Source organism: Triturus cristatus, chromosome 4_1, assembly GCF_964204655.1.
Source record: "Triturus cristatus chromosome 4_1, aTriCri1.1, whole genome shotgun sequence".
NCBI lineage: Eukaryota > Metazoa > Chordata > Amphibia > Caudata > Salamandridae > Triturus > Triturus cristatus.
In genome coordinates, this window is record NC_140585.1 from 1,113,230,319 (window position 1) to 1,113,255,417 (window position 25,099).

General features: G+C 43.8%; 1 protein-coding gene across 1 annotated transcript in view; it reads left to right on the forward strand.

The window, feature by feature from the left end:
• COG5 (component of oligomeric golgi complex 5) overlaps window positions 1-25,099 on the forward strand; it is a 1,436,183-nt gene that overhangs the window by 860,747 nt on the left and 550,337 nt on the right. Inside the window, exon 11 of the mRNA XM_085654126.1 lies at window positions 2,703-2,784. Within this exon, the coding sequence (XP_085510252.1) occupies window positions 2,703-2,784 (82 nt within the window). The remainder of the gene's footprint in view (window positions 1-2,702; window positions 2,785-25,099) is intronic.

Here is a 25,099-nt window from a genome sequence, read left to right on the forward strand (position 1 = left end):
GGCGTGGAAGAAGCTAAACTAATGAATGGGTTTAAAATATATTCAAATATATTTATATAACAGCTTCCCAGAAGAATCCAAGCCATACAAATGTATAGACAAGGATTTTGCTCCTATCCCCAAATTGAAGCCCCAAAAACAATTGGAATAACTATATGATGGCAGGTTAATGGAGTTTACCAATTTCCGTACAAGAATGGAGGTTAGTTGGTGCAATTTCTTGCTATATGCAAAGGTAATGCCTGCCATATGAACAATATGGTCCGAATTACCCGAAGAACACCCAATCAGCTAATTGCTCTTGATCCTAGGAGAGGGAGGTTAAAGTGTTTAGGCAATATGTAAAGTGTGGTTTGCCACCATGGATGTTAATATGATAAGGATAGAACTTCTTTGGTAGAAGGATATAGGAGAACCATCAGAGGGAGGTATGGTGGTGTAGAGTATACACATTTTGCTGGCCAATAAATGTGATATTTAAACAGTTTCATTATAGAAGCATTCATGGGGTGTATATGGCTCCTTTAATCATGGATAAGATAAACTTTGAAATCAGTGACCACTGTCCTAAGAGTAAAACAGCATTGGGTACATGTATTATATGTTTTGGGAATGCATGACATGGTATATGGGTGTATGGAGATGGGTAACCGCTGACCGTAAAGTTACAAAACAGCAAAGAAATACTGCTGCCATTGTACATGCCTGCGCTCAAATGAAAATCATGGTACTCTGGGAAGGTCCCTTATTCTCACGTAAATGCTCCAAAGTCAACTGTCAGGTAATCCATGCCACAAGGAATGCTTGGACCCACCAGTCTAGATCTACAGGACCCCGGATAAAACAAATCACACGTCTAGAGCTCTTTTAGATTCTTCCTTCAATGAGCTGTTTAACATACACAGGAATGATGGTGACACATCGGTGCCATTCTTAGGAGAATGAAATAGTCAAACGCTTCTTTATGGAATTGGGAACTCCTAACCCTCTTTTAGTGAACCTGTAGCTCAGTGAAATCTCTATTGAACATAAACCTTTTTATTCTATAGCATACGGTTATCTTGACCACCTAGTATTGAAGATAACCTTTCATGTTGTAATAACATTCTTCATGAGATGGTTAAGCTTCAGGCCTTTTCTACTACATAATTGTTTCCAAGACAGTTCTTTTTGTATGTTTTTAGTTTTCAGAATAGGTTATTGAATTGTTATCTTAGTTTTTCTTTCTTACTCTTTCCAAGGATCTATGCCTATCCTACATTTTATAATTAGGAAGTGGCAAGAGCCATGAAAATGTATTTGGAAGTAACTGGATTTTGTAGGACCTCTGATAGTCTTTTTGTCGCACATGATGATCTCTCCTCCCTCCATAAAAATGTATTTAAAGCTATTATTACCAGTCGAATCACCGTCCACTGAGTACCTATCCCTGGAAGACTTCAAGCTTATTAAACCAAATCTAGTCTTGCACCGTGGCCTTTAAAAACATTTACATCTCTACAATCATTATTTCCGAGACACTTGTTGCAAGCAGGACACTTGTCTTTTCAACAAGTAATTGCTATTAACTATAAGGATGTTTTATAAGGTGCTTCACATCTCGTTTCGGTTACTTCAGAGCGCTTGGCAGATGTGGAAAAGTGCATTATTATAGCGGGGAGTTAGAGTGCAAAATGAGTAGTAATTGTCTGAAAGTATTTGATTGTGACCTCTGTTCTGTGTTGAGTTCAGTAACCACAAGTTAGAATAGTTAAATTTTCAAACGTTTCCTGAATTACATCGATTTGGGATTCAAACTGAAACGCATTCCAGAGTCTACGTCCTTGTACACCCGTTGATCTTCCCCCATTCCATCCTGTTGAATGACCATTGGGTGATCCAATGGGTGGGCATTGAGTGATAGGCACTGGTTGGGTGTTATGAGGTGCCAGCTCCTGTAGCTGTGCTAAACCTTTGACCCAGTATGCCGCCGTGGGACAGTGGATAGAACCTTGAATTTGATCCTGTATTAGCAGGAGCCAGTGGATTGCATTCTGGGCGGTTTTGGTGTGGTTCTGCTTACAAAAGTTGAGACAAAGTCCTGCTGCCTGGCTGTGAAGTTTTGGAATCTGGCAGTGACTATTTGGGGTGCCAAGTTAGAGGTCAGTACAGTAACACCTGGGTGAGAGCATCCTTTATTCTTGAATCTTAGTTTTGGGTATGTTTGCACCATTTACTTTCTATGTAATCAGGCCCTACAGTTTGGGAATTCGCAAGAGCTGGGTGAAGGAGTACGAATTAATATTTTCTTGTGATTCAGTTATCTTGGTTCATGCTTTCTAACCTTCAGAACACTTGTTGAATCAGCCCTGCTAGCAAGATTGTGCTCTGTGTTAAAATAGAAAAAGAATGGTGGACCTAAAGTGGAGGTGAAGGTGACTCAGAGACTGAGGTGTGGGGGAGGTTTACATGTAGAGGGACCCGTAAGAAGCCATTTTTAAAATGAAAGTTACACCCAAGAGAGAAGTAGCCTGAGGCACAATGTCCCACAAAGTTGTAAAGAAGGAAGTACAGGAACTAAGAGTACCTAAATTACTCAAGAAGTAAAGTTTTCATTTTTGTTTGTGCTTGTATTTAACTTCCTATTTCTGCAGCCTACTTTAGAATATACAAATTTGTCTTTTCCTGTCAATGGTGTTTACAGCGGATGTTTTATCTCTTAGGAGGGCCAGTCGGATATTCTTTCTGGGTTTTGGAATGCAGTTACTCAGATCCTCTCCTCTCATTTTCAGAAGGCGACGCAAGGTCAGTCTTATATGTCGTCATTTAAATGTTTACTTCGAAATGTTACCCCTCTATGAAGGTTGAGTGCATTGAATGATAAAGAGTTGAGGAGGGAGTCCACATGCCACAATTTATGGAATAATTCTCTTTCTTCGTTTACACAGCAACACAACATCATATTGCCTCCAACCGCTGGCCGGCAATGGTTTTAAATGCTTATGAGAAAGACACAGCTAGGCGCCAACAACCCAGAGGCTGGCAGTGGAAGTTCAGAATGATAATAGACTGCAAATCAAGTTACGTGCAAATGTAATGCAAACTATTTATGCCATGCCCTGTGAATCGTACAGGGATATATAAAATGGGCTTATAAACAGAAGGAAGGCCCAGGAATCAAACAAGAAGCAGCCCTACCCCCCTCCCAACCATCCCACCCCTCTCATCTCCTCCGCACCCAGAATTGCTCCTGTATTGCTCCTATTGCATTTATCACCGGTGAGTGCTTTTACCAGCTCTTTTACGTATCAGTGTTTTGAGTGGTAGACGTGAGGCGCACAATTTGTAGAAATGTAGGGCAAGTTATCTCCCTAAATTCTGTGCTTAAGACTGCGCTAAATGGGGTCCACAGGTCCGTGTATGCTTCAGCTTTGTTTTCAGCCAACATGTTCAATTCCTAACCTTCTTAACCATGCTGTATGATCTGGGACCACCTCGGAAACCCAGTGGGCAAGTAGCTCCAATCTTGCAGCATTAAGGGCTAGGGCTATCTGCCTCCCTCTAAGTGAGTGCAAGGGAAATGTCAGAGGGTTAGGGAGAGCCAGCAGGGTATAGACTTGGAAACACGGGGTATCCGTTTGGAAGGCTTCATTTATGTCCTGGAATATCGGGTCCCAGTATCTAACCAATTTGGGGCAATGCCATAGTAGATGCACCAATGAGCCCGTCTGTCCGCAACCACGCCAGCAGGATGCTGGGCGCTCTTTGCTCCAGCAGTTCAGTCGGGCCGGTGTTAAGTACCAGTACGATGCTACCTTGTATGCTGCTTCAGTACCCGGGATATCGTGTGCTGTATGATGAGCTCTGAAGTATATGTCCTGCCATTCTTTGTCTGTGAGTGTTCTGCCTATTTCCTCCTCCCACCTTAGCTGCCCTTGGATTTCGTAGGAGTGGTGTTCGCTGAGAGAAAAGCGTAAAGTTCTGATATGAGGTGTTTGTCTTCGTTTTTAGTAATGATCCACTTTTCGAATTGTGTTAGTTGGCGAGAAGATCCTGATCTCATCTTCGGGGAGGTTACCTAGTGACGTGCTTGGTTACAGGTGTAGTGGTCAGAGGCTGGAATTGCGTAGTCTTCCTGAAGCTGATTGAAAGGAATAATCCCGTCCTGATCAAATAGGGAACTTGCCCTTTTTCTGCCCTTCTCACGCCACTACTGAAATGGTTCCGATTTACACCCAGGCAGAAAGTCAGGGTTTTCCACCAACGGGGTCAACAGGGAGGGGAATGTTAAACCGTGACTGATTGCTATTGCATCCCAGACTTTTAAGGTAGTTGGCTTAATCGGGGTGGAATAAAACCCCCATGCCCTGTGCCTACATTGGAGCCAGATCTCTCCCCATATATTCACTCCTGCGATAGTTTGGTACATAAATAACCAGTGCTTCTCTGAGAGAGGGCGATTCCACTCCAGGATGAAGTGTAATTGGGATGCTTGGAAATAACGTGATACCAAAGGGACACCCAAATCCCCTCCCGTTTTAGGGTTTGTAATCTGTGAGAGTCTAGGATGCCTCTCACCCCATTTAAAGTAGTTGATGGCATGTTGTAAACTCCGTAAGGTGGCCAAGGGTGGGGAAAGGGGGATAGTTTGAAAAATATAAAGTATGCACAGCATTATTGTCATCTTGACTGCAGCAATTCAACCCGCCCAAGGGAGACCTGACCAGGTCCATGTGGATAGGGTTTTATTAATCTGTTCCAGCAGTGGGCCATAGTTAGCTTTTAGTGTTTTCTCTGGGGTTCGCGCCAGAAGAATTCCTAGATATGATATGTGATTGGCATCCCAGGTGAATGGAAATTGTCTAGACAGGGCCTCCAAAGTGTCAGGGGTGGTGGAAAGATTTAATATTTGTGACTTGGGAAGGTTTACTTTAAACCCCGAAACCTCACTGAAGTGAGAGAATTCGTCCACTAGACCCGAGAGCGAGGTCCCGGAATTCATCGAGGATAGGACCACATCGTCCGCATAAAGTCTTATGGTATGTCTATCTGCCCCCTGGCGAATCCCCGAAATCAATGGGTTGTCTCCAACTCTTTGGGCCATCGGCCCCAAATACAGGGCAAATAGTAAGGGGGACATAGGGAGTATCCATTTACTCTGACAGATGCCCTGGGTGAGTTGTAGATGCACCTTGCCCAACCCAGGAATCTCTCCCCAAAGCCGAAGCGGCAGAGTGTCTCGAATAGCAACGGCCAGTGGACCCTATCGAAGGCCTTATCTGTGTCAATAGATAGCAGGAGGGCCTCCTTTCGGGAGAGGTTGATGAGCTCTGTTAGGTGTATGAGGCGCTGGTATTGTCCCCGCATTGTCTTGACGGTATAAATCCAACTTGGTCTGGGTCAAATTTGACCTACCATGTATGGGTTAATGCGAGCAGCCAGTATGCTTGTGAATATTTTGGCATTGACGTTGAGCAGTGAGATTGGACCATATAAAGCACACTCCAAGGGGTCTTTGGAGGGTTTTAGTACCACTGAGATAAAAGCTTCTGAAAGGTAATCAGGTAGTGCTCCATTATCAATAAATGAGTTAAAAAGCCTTGTCACTATAGGTGCTAGTATCTGACAGAATTTCGCATAGAACAGAGGGGTAAAGCCGTCTAGGCCCGGAGATTTAGAGGTTTTGAGGAGGGCTATTGCTGCCACTACCTTATCCACCTGGATAGGACGATCAATGTGAGACACAGAATCAGTGGGTAGAGTAGTCAGCTGAACATCATGAAGATATTCAGCTAAGTCTCTGGGGAGAGTCTCCCTCCGCATAAAGCCTGCTGTAGAAGGCGCGGAAGGCGTCTGCTTTTTCTGAATCCACATAAACTATAGTCCCAGATGGAGATTTAATTGCAGGCACCATTCGGATACCTCCCTCTAACGTAGTCTGTGGGCTAACATGCGGCCTGAGCGATTTCCGCTAAGGAAGAATTTGTGCCGTAGGCGCAGTAAGGCATATTCGGCTCTATCCAGGTCTAGTCGGCGGAGGATTAGACATTTCTTTTCTAATTCCCTCCAGATGCGAGGAGCACCCGTGCGTTTGTGTATTGATTCTAGCTCCGCTACTGCTGCCTCGGTCTGCTCCTTCCGGAGCTTATTTTCACCAGCTGATTTTGCTATTAATTCACATCTTATGACTATATTTAAAGCTTCCCATAAAGAGGCTCGGCAAACCTCTCCGCGGTCATTGTTGTCGAGATAGTCTATGATCGCCTTGTGGATTGCTTTTGTTGTCTGGTCTAAGTGAAGCATTGCATCTTGAAGACGCCAGCGTGACGGGAGTGGTTGAGAGGCACCGATGTTCAGTGATACCGTGATAGTGGCATGATCTGAGAGAGAGCGGGGCTCGATCGTTGCTTTAGCTACGCATCTCAATAGTGCATCTGTAATCAGGAAATTATCTATGCAAGCATAAGATTTATGGCACCAGAAAAGTAGGTATAATCCTTAGTGGAGGGGTGTGTCTGTCTCCATATATCGTTATGGGAGCTATTCGTGAGCTATTGATGTCCAGTCTGCACTAGAGTCCCAGCTCGCGTTTTGCGTTGCCCAGAACGGTCTAAGTCTGTGTTCATCACGAGATTCAGGCCTCCCCAACCCCCCCCCCCCCCATATCACCACAGCCCGGTCGGATGTGGCTAAAACGTGTGTAAGGTAGTTAATCAGGAAGCGTTCCTGATGTTATTTCGGTACTTATATAGACACCACTGTAAACTGTGTATGGCCCCATTGAAGCCTAGCGCTCTGCCCCGATGTTCAGCTGCCACGTCAGTGACCTTACCCTGGAAGTTCTGGGATGGCAGTATGGCAAATTCGTTCTTTTTAGTTGTGTTGGAGCGCTAATATTGTCTGGGAAACCTGGGTGAGTGCATGCAGTGGGTATCCCTAGCTAGCAGATGAGTTTCTTGCAATAAGCAAATGTCCCCTCCAGAATGTTCTAGATAGGATAGGATTGCTATGCGTTTCACTGGACTGTTGAGACCTCGTACATTGAGGCTCACTTGGTGAATGTTGTGTCATGAGAGTTCAGTATGCCCCAATGCCATTTGCTCGCTAGGTCCTTGCCACGCCTGTAGGGTAGCGGTGGGGCGCCCAGCAATGAGATTCCCAATGCGCCTGATGCCAACATAGAGCCTTGGTTGGTGCGGACGAGAAGTGAAAGGACCGAAAGATACCCATAACCAACAAAAAGGATACACTAGAAAAAACAATAGGAGATCGAAGTTTGTCTGATCCGATGGATCGAGGTGAGGCGTAGCGAGCCAGGAGAGGACTATTCCGGAGGGGTATCTCTTAGGAGACCCTAGATGGGTCCACTGGGTGAGCAGCGAGCGAGGCATCACAGAGGTCTTCTGTCCTTCGGCTCCTCCGCTGCCGCCATAAGGGCCTCACTGGTCCCTCCCTACTCCCCGGGGGCAAAGCCGTCTTCAGTTCAGGAAGCCATCGAGAGGGTAGATTCTGCCGATAGAACCTGCAGCACTGCCTGTCTCTCCTTGTTAATGGTGGCCGGATCAGGTCTGGACCCGCGGCTGTTGCTCGTGACCTTCTGCCATGCTGGTCGCTGCCGTGTAGGAGAGGTGGGCTTCCTCAGGGTCTTCTTGTGCAGTGATGTGCAGGAGAGCGCAGGCCTCTTTGAGGGATCTAATCTGGTGGAGAGATCCATCATACCGAAAAATTATGCGGAAGGGTGTCCCCAGGCATAAGGTATATTGGCTTTCCGTAGATGATCTGTAACAGGGCGGAAGTCCTTGCGTTTCTGGAAGGTGATCCTGGAGAGGAGCTGGAAAAAGGTCGGGAAGTGGCCTTTAAAGTGAACTGGGTGCGAATCTCTGGCTTTTCTACGAATGTCCTCTTTAATCTGAAAATTGTGGACACAAACTAGTATATCTGCCGGGGGCCCTTTCCTTGGTCTTTCAGGACATGTCGGTGGAGGTCCATGACATACTCGCGTAGATTGGAGCCTTCTGCTTTGAATGGGGGCAAGTCGAATGCCGCGTTCCACAAACTGCCGCTCCTCTCGACCCTCTGGACTGGCACGCCTCCGCCCTCCCCCTCCCCATGCCATAATTTGAAAGAACAAAAAGATTTGCTTGTTTTCGCTGGAACCCAGGATGGTTGCTGGTCGGGGAGTTGGCGCGGTCGTGGGTAACCTGGGGCTTCCCCCATGGCTCCTTGTGGTTGATTGTTGCCAGGCCCTGAATCAAACCCAACACTGTGCACGGATAAAGGGCATGCATTGCTTGGGGTTGACTATCCGTGGCTAGGATGTAGACCTGGCCACAGTCCTTGTACTACATTCAGCCTCACACCGCGCATAGCCGAAGGCAGTTTGTGTAGTGTGGTTGGGCTTTTTACGGAAAAAAAACATAGAAATGTGCTAAAAAATACTAAACGTTACGGACCACAGAATTGGTGCACGATTATTTATTGTCGGTGAAAAATGTCGCCATGACGTGTTTCAGCCCCTCCACGGGCCCTGATCATATGATATATATATATATATATATATATATATATATATATATTTGCCCTGCTCCCGCCCGCTGTCCAGTCCACCGCAGTGCTATTGTTTGAGTGGAGGGAGTGAGCGTGAGAAGGCATTCATCCTCTTCCAGTTTGGTGGGAGCAAGCGGGAGGACATGGTCTAGTTGTTCGCCGGGTCCTGTATTTAAACAGCATGCTGCCACTGCGGATGCGTGCAGCGGGCGCGCCTAGGGTAAGCCTGTCCACGCCTGATGCCAGACATGCTACTGATTAGGTCTGTGCTAAGCGTGCATACTCTCTGGACGACCTCTTCGTCATTAGCAAGGGAGTAAGTCCATGTGCTCACCAACTCTGTGTCTCGCTGGAGGGTCCCTTCTGCTGTATACGGTGCGGTTTCAACTCTTTGACAACAACAACTCTTTTGCCTCCCCCATCGCATACTGTCAAACTTCTTAGCTTGAATTGCCGTTCCTTGGTAAAACATTTTTCCGAAGTATTCGACCTAATCCATGATGAGATCCCGGATATTCTCTTTCTTACTGAGACATGGCTCACTGCCAGTATGGAGGCGGAGCCTGGTCTGGCCATGCCTCAGGGTTATAATATTGTAACACTCAATAGAGAGGCTCGGGGTGGTGGCATTGTAGTAATTTCTAAAACTTGGCTACACTTGCACCCTGATTAAAGAGACCCTGGTGGGCTGTGAGTGGGCATTTTTTAGGATTTCTTTCAATGCCAATTTTACACTGCCTGGGCTCCTGATTTATTGCCCTCCAGGGCCTTCAAAAGAGTTCAGGGATGCTCTTACTGCGGCTGCTGGCATATTAGCCATCAGATCGGCCAATTTCAGCATCATTGGAGTTCCCAACCTGCATTTAGAGGAGCTGGTCCGACCACTACCTTGTATCCATGGCGTTACAGGGAGTTGGGCCCCTCCAGGGCGCAGCTCGTAAATTGGGTTTAAAACTCCCTTGGCATAAACTTGATACCGAGCAGTTTTGTGCCCTCTTCCTGAGCCACACACCCAGCCTTCCTGACAACCCTGATGGGGCGGAGAGCATTCCATCTGACTAGCTCACGCACTCCCTTGACACTTTCATTCCTGCCAGGTGGTCCAAGAGTCACAGTACCCAGTCTAGCCCTTGGTACAATGGCAACCTGGTCTCAGTCCGGAAAGCTTGTAAAATCCTTGCACGGACGTGGAGCAGGGGCTATGATCCAGTTTTGAAAATACAAGACCGTGTAGTCATTAAGGACCATTCAGAAGGAAAGAGCTGCCTACTTTGCTGATGAGAATAGAAATAGCAGTAACCCTGCTAAATGTATCTTCTCCCTGCTAAAAGATCTTAAATCTTCAGGGCAACCCAAAGCTCCCCCTCTTTCCTCTAATCCGCAATGCGAGGTCCTTGACGCCTTTTTTATCAAGAAGGTCAAGAACATCTACAGGACTTTCCCCCACACTGAGAACAGAATAGGCCCCTTCCCGCGGCCCAGCAACACTCCTACACTCTGTCTTCCCAGCGCTCTCTCAAGAAGAGATGTGCACGATCTGCAATGAACTTAAATCGGATCCCCAGCAGATCCCCTCAAACCGGATCAATTTCTGAAATTTTTACCTCAGCTTCTTTCTCCTTTCTGCAAACATATCAATTTATCTTTGTCCTCTGCGGTAGTCCCCATGGCCTGGAAACATGCCATGGTGGTCCCTTTACTCAAAAAAGCTACGCTGGATGCCTCTAAATTGGAGAATTTTTGCCCGATCTCTCTCCTCCTGCTGATATCTAAGATCACTGAAGACTACATCAATTCAATTCTTACTATGTTCATCGAAGACAACAATCTGTTGGACCCTTCCCAAAATGGCTTTCGCCCACGTCGCAGCACTAAACCGCCCTTCTGGCTGTAGCAGAACATCTAAGGGGCTTGTTAGATGTTGGACGTACTTCAGCTTCAGCTTTGATCCTGTTGGATCTAAGCGCTGCGTTCGACACAGTGTTCCACCAGATCCTTCTGCAGCGCTTGGAGTATATCAGCATCGGCGGCCCTGCCCTGGGCTTTCTATCGGGAAAAACCTTCCAAGTGTCTGTGTCCCCCCTTCTGCTCCCAGGTGCATGCTGTCCATCAAGGGGTGCCTTAAGGCTCGGTTCTGAGCCCTACCCTATTTAACATCTACATTCAACCCCTAGCAGCAGTAACCAAGAGCAGCAGATTAACTGTGGTGTCCTATGCGGATGACACCCAGTTGGTGGTATCACCATCAAATGATTCTGCTCAGGATGTGCTCAAGTTTATGGAAGATCTAACAGCTATCACAGACTGCCCACCGCCAACTGCCTCGAACTTAATGACAGTAAATCTGAGATCTTGTTGTTGGGTAAAGATACTCATCTGTGGAGCGAGCATTGATGGTCATCCACTCTGGGCGTTCCCCAAAGCAGACAGTCAAAAATCTGAGAGTATGGGTAGACTCCGCTCTTACTTTTCAGGCTCAACAAAAAGCGGTAGCCGGGGTCTGCTTTGGACTCCTACATGAGATCGAACTGCAGTCCGAAGACATTCCAGGGGGACAGGGTGTTGTGAGTACTAAAAGCCTGTACCCCATAAACTAGTTTCAATTAAACATAAGGCCTTCAGCACCACCTCTGCCTTGGTCGACACCGAGACGATGTTTCCAACGGCTCGCCCTCCTGCTGGGCACTGAAACAAATGGTCAAGCCTTCCGCCTCAGGATCAAGTCGAGACAGATAGTCTTTGGACCTGAAACATTCCGCTCCAAAAGACAAATCTTGTTTGGAGCCAAAATCTTCCGCTTAGAAAAAAAGTCCAGTTCAGAGCTGAAATCTTCTGCTTCAAAGGACTAAAAGGACAAGTCCGGTTCGGCACCGAAAACATTGGCACCAAAATCAAAAGAATATCCCCTAGAACCAATTGTTAGATGTTATGATAGATAGATTAGATCCAAAACACAAAAAGCTATACATTAATCCAGATACTGGACAAATTTCAGCTAAAACTCCTTCCAAAAGAAATGTCAGCTCAGAAGACACTGGATATAATATTCCTCTTAAAAAGAAAGACATTATTACAAGCCCTATCCATCCTACTCTGCCATCCCCTCCACCATCTTCACCACAACCGCCATGCTCAAATCCATTGCACATAACATCACAAGGATCTCCTCATACACAGCCTGATTTAGGAAATGATAATGATGATGACAATGTCCCTTTGCCAACAGATCCATGGGATGATTATAATATTGATCCACCCATGGATAATGATCCAGATCTATACCCTGCAATGCCATCACCTCCAGACAATGTCTCAACTAGAGCGGATTACTAGGGCAGCAGCATATCATGGAGTTACACTGCACAAAGAGGCTTTGGATGAAGACTTCTTATTTGAGACACTAGGGTCTTCACATAGAACTAGTCAGTGTCTCCCTATGTTAAAAGGCATGCTAAGACATGCAGATGAGATTTTTAAGGATCCTGTTTGTGCCTGTATTTTAGCACCTAGGGTTGATAAGAAATACAAAACTTCACCCTCTGATCCTGTTTCTATTAAAGGACAGCTCCCTTTAGACTCACTGGTAGTTTCTAGTGCTTATAAGATAGCCGACTCACAGACCTCGTGTTAGATCTTGCACCATTGGCGTAGGTCTCCCTTCCGTTTTTGTCGTTTGTCTCCTTCATGGTTGCTGGCGTTAGATGTTCTGGGCGTTGGGCCACTGCCATTCAGTGACACAGCACGAATTCTCCTTATTATAAAATAACTGATGAACTGGTGTAGTCCTAGTAGTACCAAGGAACATGCTAGGGAGGCCGAATTTGGTATAATTTTGCTCCAATTAACGTGCATCTGGTAGTAGTGATTGTCTTTGTGTTCTGCATGTGCAACTGCCGCTTTTGGAAAGTAGGTATCTCTTTGTCTAAGTCTTTCTGTGTGTTTCACTGGTATGTGTATTGGTTGTCTCGTTTAGAGGACCAGGGCAGGCCGGGACCGACCTGGGTCGAATGGAGCAATCTGCCGTTGAAGTATGGGGAGGGTGACCCCTTTGATCTGAGCAGGGCTGTGCCTGGCAAGGTGAATGATGGCTCCACCTCCCGCTGGGTGTCTGATGGTGGGCCCCTCTCCCTAGAAGGGAGGATGCAGCCTCGTAAATAAAGTGACCCAAGTCGACACCAAACTGGTTCTGGCCGGGTCGAGTGATTTGTGACATTCTCAAGAACAAAGACTTTTGGGGTATAAAGATCTGAGCTGAAACCCCTTCGAAGTGTAACTTCGGGATGCCAAGACGAACCTCTGGCCGTGTTTAAATGAGAGGGAGAGGACTTTGAAACTTTCATCCATCCACTGAAGCAACTACCCAAGAACCTGAACTGAGCTTGCCCCCTGCCGAAGTCTCGGGGACATTAGACTTCATTACTCAGCAGCCCGGATTCCTATTGAGAGAAATCCTACTCACAGTTGAGGCCTCTGTCGAGAAATCCAAGGCCTCTGGATCTACTGCGGGGAACGCTGCTTTTGCTTGTCTACGGAAACTACTGCTATCGCCATTGTGGGTCGCTGCAGCCGAGAAGCTGTGCCGCTGAGTGCCCGCATTTGTCTTGTCTACGGAAACCATTGCTATCGCCATTGTGGGCCGCTGCAGCTGAGAAGCTGTGCCGCGGAGTGCCCGCATTTGTCTTGTATACGGAAACTATTGCTATCGCCATTGTGGGCCGCTGCAGCTGAGAAGCTGTGCCGCTGAGTGACCGCATTTGCCTTGTCTACGGAAACTATTGCTATAGCCATTGTGGGCCGCTGCAGCTGAGGAGCTGTGCCGCTGAGTGCCTGCATTTGCCTTGCCTACGGAAACTATTGCTATCGCCATTGTGAGCCACTGCAGCTGAGGAGCTGTGCCGCTGAGTGCCCACATAGGCCTTGCTACGAGATCCATTGTTGATGCCATTGTGGGCCGCTGCACCTGAGAAGCTGTGGCTGCTGTGGGACAGCCTGCCATCCCGCACCTTCCCTGAGGAGCTGTGCACCGTGCCCCTTTATATCCTAAGTACCTTGTACATTGTGCATCACCGGGTCGCATAGACCCCGGCCCCGAACTATGTTCGTTCCACCCGCACGCACAAGTGCTTTCATCGCTCTTGAGACGACTCTGTAATTGCGTGCATTGTGGTTCTTTGAGCATTCCTCAGTTTCGTGTTTAATCTGTATAAAGATAACTATTTTTTATAACAGCTTGTGGTGTCTATTTTGTAGCATCTTTCCGGCGTTATTGTGTATGGTCCTAAATGCTTCACACACTGCCTCTGAGATAGGCCTGTCTGCTCGTGCTACGTTACCACAGGGTTGAGCAGGGGTTATCAAAGGGTGTTGCCCCCTTACTCTGACCTAGGAAGAAGGGTCACTATTCGACATCGTCGCCAGCCACTGTCGACTAGAGACCCCCATTTCTAACACCTCTTTGGATGCACCTCCCTCAGATAAAGAATCTAAATTAATTGATGCATCTGGTAAAAGAGTGGCTGCTCAAGTCGCTAACCACTGTCGCATTGCCAACACGCAGGGCCTACTACCTAGGTATAACAGGGCACACTGGGACGAGATGGAAGGCTTACTTCAATACCTCCCAGAAGAGCATGAGAAAAAGGCACAAGAGTTAGTCCAAGGATGAAAATGTATATCTAATTCTTCTATTAGACGTGTTTTTGATGCTGTTGACACTGCATTCTCTTACGTCGACATGCCTGGTTTAGAATTTCAGGATTTAAACCAAAAGTCCAACAGTCTGTTTTAAATACCCCCTTTGACAAGCAACATCTTTTCAGATCTCAAGTGGATAAGCCTTTAGAAAAGATGAAAAAAGACAGACGTGGCAAAATCTATGGGAGTGCTTCGGTCTCCATCAAGCAGAGGCTCCTTTCACCGCTCATTTTATAGGGGAGGGTCCAAAAATAAATCCTCAGACCCTAACACTTCCTCATATAAGCCCAACCCTCTTCTTCTAGAGGCATCTATAGAGGAGGAGGAAACAATTGTACGGGTAGGGGTAAGAGCACGTAAACGCGTAACTCCTCTTCCTCCAATAAACAGTGACTTGCCTACTCTCCCCCCCCCCGAATATTTGACACCTGTCGGGCAAAAAACTTCAACACTGTCTCCCCATTTGTCAACCCATAACATCAGACAAATGGGTGTTCGATATGGTTATTGCCTGGAGCTCACCTGCAATCCTACTAATATTCCACCTCGCACTCACAAACTCTCGTCAGAGCACCTACAGCTCCTCAAACAAGAGGCACAAGTTCTTTTAACAAAAGGAGCCATAGAACCAGTTCCGTTATAGTACCAAGGTTCAGGGGTATACTCTGTACGTTCTGATTCCCCCAATAAGACGTCTCCTTAAGACCAATTTTGGATATAAGGACGTTAAATCTGTACATACTGTTAGAACATTTCCACATGGTCATGCTTCAACAGGTGCTTACGCTGCTACAACAAAGCAATTTTATGTCCACACTCGACTTAAAAGATGCATCCTTTCACATTCCAGTTCCCCCAGCACATCGCAAATACCTCAGATTTATGATAGCCGGAAAACACTATCAGTTCAAAGTGCTCCTGTTCGGAGTAACCACTGTCCCCAGAGTGTTCACGAAATGTCTAGCTGTAGTGGCAGTGCATCTCAGAAGACAACAGATTCATGTCTTCCCATACCTAGACGACTGGCTCATCAAAGCCAGCACACACCAAAAGTGTTTTCAACGCACTCAGACTACATTAGACCTACTCCACCAATTGGGTTTCACGGTCAATGCACAGAAGTCTCATTTCCAACCTTCACAAATGCAGTCCTATCTGAGAGCGTCTCTAAACACCTGCACAGCTCTAGCCTCTCCCCGCGCAGTCAGATTTCGAAATATTTAAACTCTGCTACTACAGTTTCAGACACATCAATACTTACCAGTCAGAACTTTCATGCCACTGTTAGGAATAATGGCATCATGGATTACAATAGTACCTCATGCAAGGTTACACATGCGTCCTCTACAACAGTGGTACCCAAACCTTTGACTCCTGAGGACCCCCATTGAGTCACCACTGGAAGCTGGGGACCCCCAAGCAATTTGTATGATTTAAATTTATTTAAAACAGTAATTTGAAAAAAATAAACACTTGTGCACATTAAACAAATACTCAAATTACTAAGGATTTTATATTGAAAGAATTACAAAAAGTGAAATGTTTTAATAGGAAGGTTGGTGCTGCGTCTCTCTTACTGACTTTTAAATGGTTGGTTTTATTTCAGGGTAAGAGGCTTCTGCCAGGGGTGGACTAGAAACCCAAAGCAGCCCTGGCAAATGTTTTCAGACCAGTCCACATACGGTGCACAGCAAGTGCAGTGAGTGAGCCTGGCCACAACAAAGGGAGCTTTGGGGGTCTCTCCCCTCCAAGATTCATTGTCTCTATATGTGTGAGATGTAAAGTGCTCTGACATCCTACACTGGTATAAGAGGTGCTATAAAACAAATGAAATACATGTGTCAGAGGGGCTAAGGAGAGATGAGAGGCACTGTTGAAGGGTGATATTTAGGGAATCATTGAAGAACCCCAATAAAGATTGTCGTATCCTGGTGCACAGTAAGGCCATTATTTACTATTCTTTAAAAGCTAATACAATTCAATATATAATGATAAATCTGTTTTAGAATGCACCATTGTTTCCTAAATTTTCTTGGGGGGAGAGCCTCCCAAAGCTCCCTTTGTTGTGGCCAGGCTCACTCACTGCACTTGCTGTGCACCGTATGTGGACTGGTCTGAAAACATTTGCCAGGGCTGCTTTGGGTTTCTAGTCCGCCCCTGGCAGAAGCCTCTTACCGTGAAATAAGACCAACCATTTAAAAGTCAGTAAGGGAGACGCAGCACCAACCTTCCTATTAATACATTTCACTTTTTGTAATTCTTTCAATATAAAATCCTTAGTAATTTGAGTATTTGTTTAACGTGCACAAGTGTTTATTTTGTGCAAATTAGTGTTTTAATTAAATTTAAATCATACAAATTGCTTGGGGGTCCCCAGCTTCCAGTGGTGACTCAATGCGGGTCCTCAGGAGTCAAAGGTTTGGGAACCACTGATCTAGACCATCTAGGGGTGCATCTAGCACTGAAAGCTTTTCAGACTCACCTCTTAAGGAATGTTGTTCTAGTCATGACAGCTATGTACTATGTACAAAAACAGGGGGGGGGGGGGGGGCACATTCGGTGCAACTGTCACACTTCTCCCAGACCATTTGGCGTTGGACAATCCATCACAGAGTCCATCTTCTGGCAGAGCACCTCCCAGGAGTGGAAAATCAGATTGCTGACCTCCTCAGCAGAAGTGGGAAACAAATACATGAGTGGGATCTTTATCTCCAAGTTCTCCTAACATACTTCTCAAAATGGGGATTCTCACAAATAGAACTGTTTGCCACAGTGGACACCTCAAAATGTCCAAACTTCGCCTCCAGGTTCCCACACCCTCTATCCAACTCTATCCTATGAATGAATTGGTCAGGGATATGTGCCTACACTTTTCTGCCTCTCCCTCTCCTTCTGTTTCTGGTTCCGAAGCTCAGGCAAACATCCCTCACATTGATTCCAGTGGCTCCCACTTGGGCTCGTTAACCGTGGTTCACAACACTCTTGGAACTATTACAAGTTCCACATCAAAAGCTGCGTCTCAATTCTAGCCTTCTCACTCAGAACCATGGAGAAGTCAGACACCCAAAGACCAACGAGCTCAATCTAGCAATTTGGCTCCTGAAATCATAGAGTTTGGCTACCTCAACTTGCCACCAACTTGTATGAATATTCTTAAGGAAGCAAGAAAGCCTACTACCAGAGAATGCTATGCAGCAAAATGGAAAAGATTTGTTATATATTGTAGCAACAACAATATTAATCCACTAGATGCCTCTACTCAAAATATTTGTTACCTTTTGCATCTACAGCGTGCTGGTCTAGCCTACACTTCCATTCGTTTGCATCTTGCAGCTGTAGCCGCATATTAGCAAAACAGGCAACATATATCTTCGCTCAAATTCCAGTAACTAAAGCCTATATAGACAGACTTAAGAATAATACCAACCAGAGTACCTCCTGCACCAGTATGGAATCTTAACATTGTGCTTACACAGCTCATGGGTCCACCTTTTGAGCCATTACACAACTGTCCTCTACAGTTTTTTCATGGAAAGTAGCCTTCCTCATTGCAATCACTTCATTGAGGAGAGTTGGTGAGCTACAAGCATTAACTTTAGAAGAATCCTTCTTGCAGCTTCATAAAGACAGAGTAGCTCTTCACACCAACCCAAAATTCCTTTTCAAACTGGTTTTTGCTTTTTATATCAACCAGTTGAGTTACCTGTGTTCTTTCCTCAACCTGATTCCATAGCACAGCATACTCTTGATGTCAGAAGAGCGTTATTGTATTATATTGAGAGAACAAAAGATTTTTGTAAAACAAAACATCTGTTTGTTGCATTTGCTATACCTCACAAAAGCAATCTGATCTCTAAATCTATTGCAAGATGGATTGTTAAATGCATTCAAACCTGCTATGCTATAGTTAAAAGAACTTTATACCTCCTAGAGCACATTCCACTCGTAAAATAGGAGCGTCTATGGCCTTTTTAGGTAACATCCCTATAGCTGACATTTGTAAGACAGCAACATGGTCCACACCACACATATTTACCAAACACTACTGTGTGGATGTGTTAGCATGTCAACAAGCCAATGTAGGTTAGGGCAAGCAGTGCTAAAGACACTTTTTCAAACAACTGCAACATCTACAGGTTAGCCACTGCTTGTGTATCTACGGCACACATGCCTCAAACGGATTATGCTACTTACCCAGTAAGCAAATGTTCTTGGCATGTAGAGCTGCAGATTCCCATGCGCCTTCCCTCCTCCCCGGGCACCTGTAGTTGTTGCAGATTTCATTATTTACATTACATAAGCATGGATATCTCTGTACTACACTCACTTACTCCATTCTCACCCTCTTGTGGAAAAACAATCTAACAATGGAGTCAATGCCCATGTGCACTATCACAGAAAGGAGTCACCTTACCTCATGACTAGAAAAGACTTCTTCAAAGAAAAACAACTTGCAAACATCCGGACCCAACACTAGATGGCAGGAGTATGCAAAGCATGTGAATCTACAGCTCTACATGCCAAGAACAGATGCTTACTGGGTAAGTAGCATAATCTTTCTCTATGCATTTCACATAGACTTTTTTAGGCAGCGCTACCGCAAAAATTGCTGAATTGAATTATACCAAATTGTGGAGGAAGCTAGATCTTTGTCCAGAAAGCATGCTTTTGTGATTTGGAGTAAATCCGTTCAGTTGTTGTTATATTAAGGTTCAAAAATATTTTTACATCACCAGAGTCCCCGATCCCAATTGAAAAAGATGGAGCATTATTGACCCACAGGGCTTTTACCCATCTGCCTTTTTGCTCCAAAGGGAACAAGGCTCTGGTTGGCTGCCTGCAACATGAGGACCGCCAAAGCTGTATGTTGTTGCAGGGTGTGGCATGCATGCCACACCATGCCGGAGCAGGGATGCAATTACAAAGGGGCACAACATGTGCCCCTCTGCATGCAACCTCCAGGCCCAGGAGCGGCCATGGGCCCTGATAGGGCCCCTTTAGTTTCCTCTCCGCTACCCTTTACATGGCGTGCTCACCTCCATGAAAAGAGCGGTAGACAGGCAACTCAGAATATGCTCAGCGGTGGCGCAGTGGCACTGCTAGTATATTCCTGCTCCTGACTGCTGAACAACCGCCGTGGGATCCTGGATCCTCGGCAGACGCAGCAATCCTGTGACGGTCCAACCGCCACACTCATGATACTTGCGGGTGGACCAGCAGTGTGGCGGTGGTCCGACCTTCACCACGAATACGGCGGACCATCACCCCACTCGTAATAAGGCCCTTAGTCCTCTATCCTGTGTCCAACTTAAAAAAGATATATAATGGGCCAGGTTTGGATACCCTGTCCCACTAGGCCCTGTGACAAAAGAAGAAATAGGAAATGCTTGTTGGCGTAATTAATTTTATTTATATATATATATATATATATATATATATATATATATATATATATATTAAATACGCCAACAAGCATTTCCTATTTTTTCTTTTATTTTGAACGTTGCAAAACCCTTGGGACTGACTAGCATGGGAGTCTTTGTGTAATCAAGGTCACTGCTGCGGGCAAAACCTGTTACGATGGCAAGGTGGCAGCAGTCGAAAAATGCTGCTCCCTTCTGGGTGGGAGCTAACAGAAGTGCCAGTACCCACCAGCACCCAGTATGATGCCGGCTGGAATGCCGACTGGGGCTCTAATGCTCCCCCTGCAGCCTTGGTGGTTTGGGAACTGGGTGCTTGCACCCCCTCTCCTGATATAAAAGAAAAAGCACCAAAGGAAGGGGACCACGGGACAAGGCACGTCCTTTTTAGTACATATCTATCATTGCTATGGCCAATGAGTACAGGGATAGAGTTAATCACTTACTAATGTGATGACGAGTGACACATCAAGGCATCATAAATGCAAGTATGCATGAGCCTTAAAGTAGAGGTAGGAATGCCACCTTATCTGATGGGAATGATAGCAGGTCGTCATCGCTTACTTACGTGAAAGTCCGTGACATGTAATTGTGTCAGCTGAAAAAGTGTATGTGGTTGTCCAATTGAAAGGAAAGTCGAACTATCTGATTGGAAACCTGAGGGGGGAGTTTAAAAACCCCAAGGTAATCCGTGAATAAAGCAACAGAGGCATTGTTGTACAATCAAATGCCATAAATAGGTAACATATGAGTACAAATGGAGTAGAGCAATATTGCCTGACCAGCCAGCGGATGTGTGGTAGTAGGATGCGTAAGGTGATGTCTGAATTAAAATATTTGCAAGATAAAAGATAACCACAATTGAGTAATCATGGATGAAAAGTGAGTTATGTACAGGACAGTAGAACAGTACAGTGAAAGCAGTCATAACAAAAAAAAAAATCAATAAGATGGCAGATATTTCTGTCAAAAAATGTCTCAGTGTAGTCATAGGGTAATTATTGTACTACATTCATCAGTGGTGTTCGTACCGGATCACTGACACAATATTGTGGTAAAAAATATAGTTGACAAAAATATTGTGTGAAACAATTGTTTACCACAATATTGAGTTTCTATACTTTTATTTTTTTTAAACAATGTTTATTAACTTTTGAAATTTTACATCTGTGTAATGCAGTAAAACAATTGACAAGATTAACAGCGCTTGACGGTCATGCTACTGTTTAGATTAAGTTGTTACAGTATAATGGTATGTTGCTACGTGGCATTCGACATAATGCAACAACAGTTGAAGATGATGAGAAAAATAAGGAACACAGTTTTCGTCTCTCGTTAATCACGCTCCTATACGTATAATGGTAGATACACAATATTTAAAAACAAATACCAGACACTTATATAATCCAAAATAAATAGAGTTTAAAGTAGTAAATATTAAATATTTTAATATATATATTTCATATAATGTAACTTAAATATATTTCGCTAATATTTAATTCTATATATAATTATATAAACTCAAACATATATATGTTTATATTTATATATACATTTTTATAGTTTGGCATAATTAATACAAATTTCTTATATTCTATTAATTTTCTATATTTTAAATCTATTACTATGAAAAGATATATAATATAAATAATAAACCTATTTTACAATTTACATTTTTTATTTGAGAACATATATGTATATATCTTCATAGTAATACATTTAAAATAATAGAATTAATATAATGTAAAATAAATATTTTTATTGTTATACTATATATATATGTATGTGTATATATAACAAACACAATACAACAAAATATATATAAATAATTGCATAAGACAAAAACATGTAAATTAATGTAGACACTAAGTAAAATATAAAAAATTGAAAAAGCACATTTACAAAAAGTACTATAAACACTAAAACAAATTTCAAAATAAAAACTAATATGAAAAAATAACAGTTAATGCTCTAACATCAATGTAACCAATATTATAACAACTACTGGAGTTTAAGAATATTAAATATACTGTTCCCTCTCTAGTATGCAATTATATGGAAAGTGTTGGATGTTCGAGGAGTTAGATTTACTATTCCTACTCTAGTCAGTGCAACAGTAGAGAAAGCGTTGGACTTCGGAAAGATGAAATTTACTATTCCCACTCCAGTCTAAGCAACAGTAGGGAATGCGTTGCACTTTGGAGGGGTGAAATGTACTATTATCACTCCTGTCTACACAAAGGTAGGGAAAGTGTCGGACTATGCAGAAGTTACTTTTAGTATTCCTCCTTCAAAAAAGTCAACAGTAGGGAAAGCATCAGATAAAGTTTACTGTTCCCACTGAAAACAACGCAACAGTAGGGAAAGTGTTGGACTTTGGAGGGATAAAGTTTACTATTCTCATTCCAGTCTGTGCAACATTAGGGACAGCGTTGGACTTTGGAAGGGGGAGGGAATTTACAATTCCTGCTCCAAACTGCGCAACAGTAGGGAAAGTGTTGAGCTGCAAATTTTACTATTACTTCTGTAGTCTAAGCCGAGGCAGGGAAAATACTTCATTTCAAACAGATTACATATATGAGTAACCCTCATAAATATAGAAAAAATCTTAAATTAATGATAAAAAAATATTCAACATAAACATTATATATATATGTGTGTGTGTCTGTGTGTGTGTGTGTGTGTGTGTGTGTATATATATATATATTTATTTTTGGGGGGAAAACTACAAGTAATTCATCAGTTCCTATAATTACTATTCTTTAAAAAGGTACAAATTAATAAATAATTTATTCAATTAGTAATTAATTCACTTTGCACCTCTAACCCTATAAACATAGCAGCCCACACCTAGAATATAAATAAAATAACAAATATTTCATAACTTACATATTCTAAATAAATGCAATATTTAACAATGGATAATTTATTGTTAATTATTACTTAACTTTCAACTCCATACCCCTGCACACCTAGCATGCCACAACTAAAATATAAGTAGAATAAATCTGCATTCCATATTTTACATAATTAAAAATCAATTGAATGATTAACAATTACTTATAAATTGTTAATTATTTAATTACCTTCCCACCCTACACCAACAATCCTAGCAGCCTGCAAATAAAATCTATGTAAAATAGTAAGTATTACATAAATTGCATAAGCAATCAATTAAATGTTTTACCTGTAATAATGAATTTTTTATTAATTAACTCTCCTCCCTATACCCCCACAAACCTAACAGTCTGTGGATAACAGATATTGAAAATAAATCAAAATTACATAAATTAACATAGTAAAAATCAATAATATAATTAAAGAACATTCATTAAATAATTCTTATTTATTACCTAATTATCTTACCATTATATCCCCCTACAAAGCCAACAACCTGCTACATCACTATAAATGATATTAAATACATTCTAATAACTTACAATTACAAGCTATATTTTATAAACAATAACATTAATGTAAACAATCACAAAACAAAATTAATATATCCACCACAACACATTAAAATAATTTCAAACATATATTTTAAGCACTATGTTAGTGATAATAAAAACATCTATATTATTCACCACAATATTACTTACCTCAAAAAAGATATTTTTGTCAATGGTATTTGTGCATCACGATATTTGTGTCACAATATTTAATTTCTGATATTTTTGTCTCCCGTTAAGTAAATATTGAAGATAACCCCCTCTAGGAGGTAATGGTATTTGTTTCTACAACCTGCCATCTCAATTCAGTCTTGGTCTGATTGCTAGCAGTGAAGTGTCAGAGAATTGGGGCATTTTCGACCTTGCAGTGAATTTAGCTTTTGCGTTAAATGATATCTAGGGGTCTATTAGGATGACGGGTGGATGGCTGCTACCGGTCCGGCGGTGGCAACCGCCGGTCCGGCGGCGGACATCCGCCCACGATCGCAACCCTGAAAACCGCCAGTCCCATTAGCATGGCGGTGATGAATGCGGCGGTGAGAATCTCCGCCCGCCACTTTTCCGCCGGTACCAGTCCGCACGCATGCCAAGCGGGCGGAACTGGACCACTACAATGATGCTGGTGCAGGGTCAGGCTCCACCGGCATGATTATCTTGCCAGCGGTAGCCAGCCTTTCCGCGGCGGAGGAACCGCCATGGAAAGGCATGCAGAGAATGTCTCCGGGGGTCCATTGCGGGCCCCCAATGTATTGGGGGCGTGTGTGGGTGCACTGGGGGGTACCCATAGCAACCCCCTACATGTCCCTGTACCAGTGGGCAGGCACTGTGCAGTGCCTGCCACGCAGTGCAGTGACATGCATGACATGCTCCTTTTCACACCGCGGCGGTGCTGCTGGCAGCAGCAACTGCTGCAATGTTAATCGCCAGAATCATAGCGCTGTGGTTGGATTTCGACTGCGGAGCATCCTAATCGGACCGGCGGTAATGCCGCAGTCATTGCGGGCGGTCTTTTTCCGCTACCATGGCGGTCGGGGTGATTTTCTGACCGCCATCCTAATAGGTTCCATAATCTCAAATTTTGTGTTGTGTGGTCAATTTAAATCAGTCTGCAAGGACACCAAATGGCTTACATTATATTGGATGAGTTACATTGGTGTATTGTAAGATGTGAACTGCTGTGCTGTGTCTGAATTCCTTGGTATTTGTAGTGTGGGCACAGACCTACCAGTTCTGGCATTTGCAATGTCCCTAATATTGGAGATAAGCCCTACTATTTGTGCGTGCTTAGTAATTGAATTATTTTTGGTGTTACGACTCATGGCTAGCACTATATGGTCTTAGAGGTCCCCCCCCTCCTTTATAAGAAAAGAGTTGTGCTTCAGTAAATATGCCACTGGTATGTAGGATGGGAACGTTTTCTGTGATTGTTTGTGACCGTGTTGGTGTAGGAACTGAACATTGCTACACAAGGGATCGATTTTTTTTGTCACTTTTTTAAAGTCGTTGGTTGAGTATAACGGATGTGAACTATGCTCCGTAGGTTTGCGGTATAATGAAGCTCCTAATTTACCATTTTGTTGTTTTATTGTAAGATACAAAAATGGAAGGCCATCATTTTGGAGTCAGAGGTAAAGGATAAATGTTAACCTCTTCTGTGCCCATGACGAGATAGTCTCGTCATGGAGCACGGTCGCGCTGTGCCCATGACGAGACTATCTCGTCATGAACCCCACCCACTAATGAAACGCCCGGCACAGGAGGGGGAAAGGGCGTGGCACAGAAGGGGTTAATGTGTATTATTTAACCAATCAATGAAGTTAGTAAGGAATTCAGTACTCCTTCTCCATAGTGCGCAAGACATCATCCATATACTGTTTCCAAAGTCGAATATTTTCATAATATAGGTAATTAAGTGTTAATATCTGGTTATTCTCAAAGTCATCTACATAAATAATGGCAAATATGGCTGCAAAGTATGTGCACATTAAAACCCCTTTTCTGCAGATA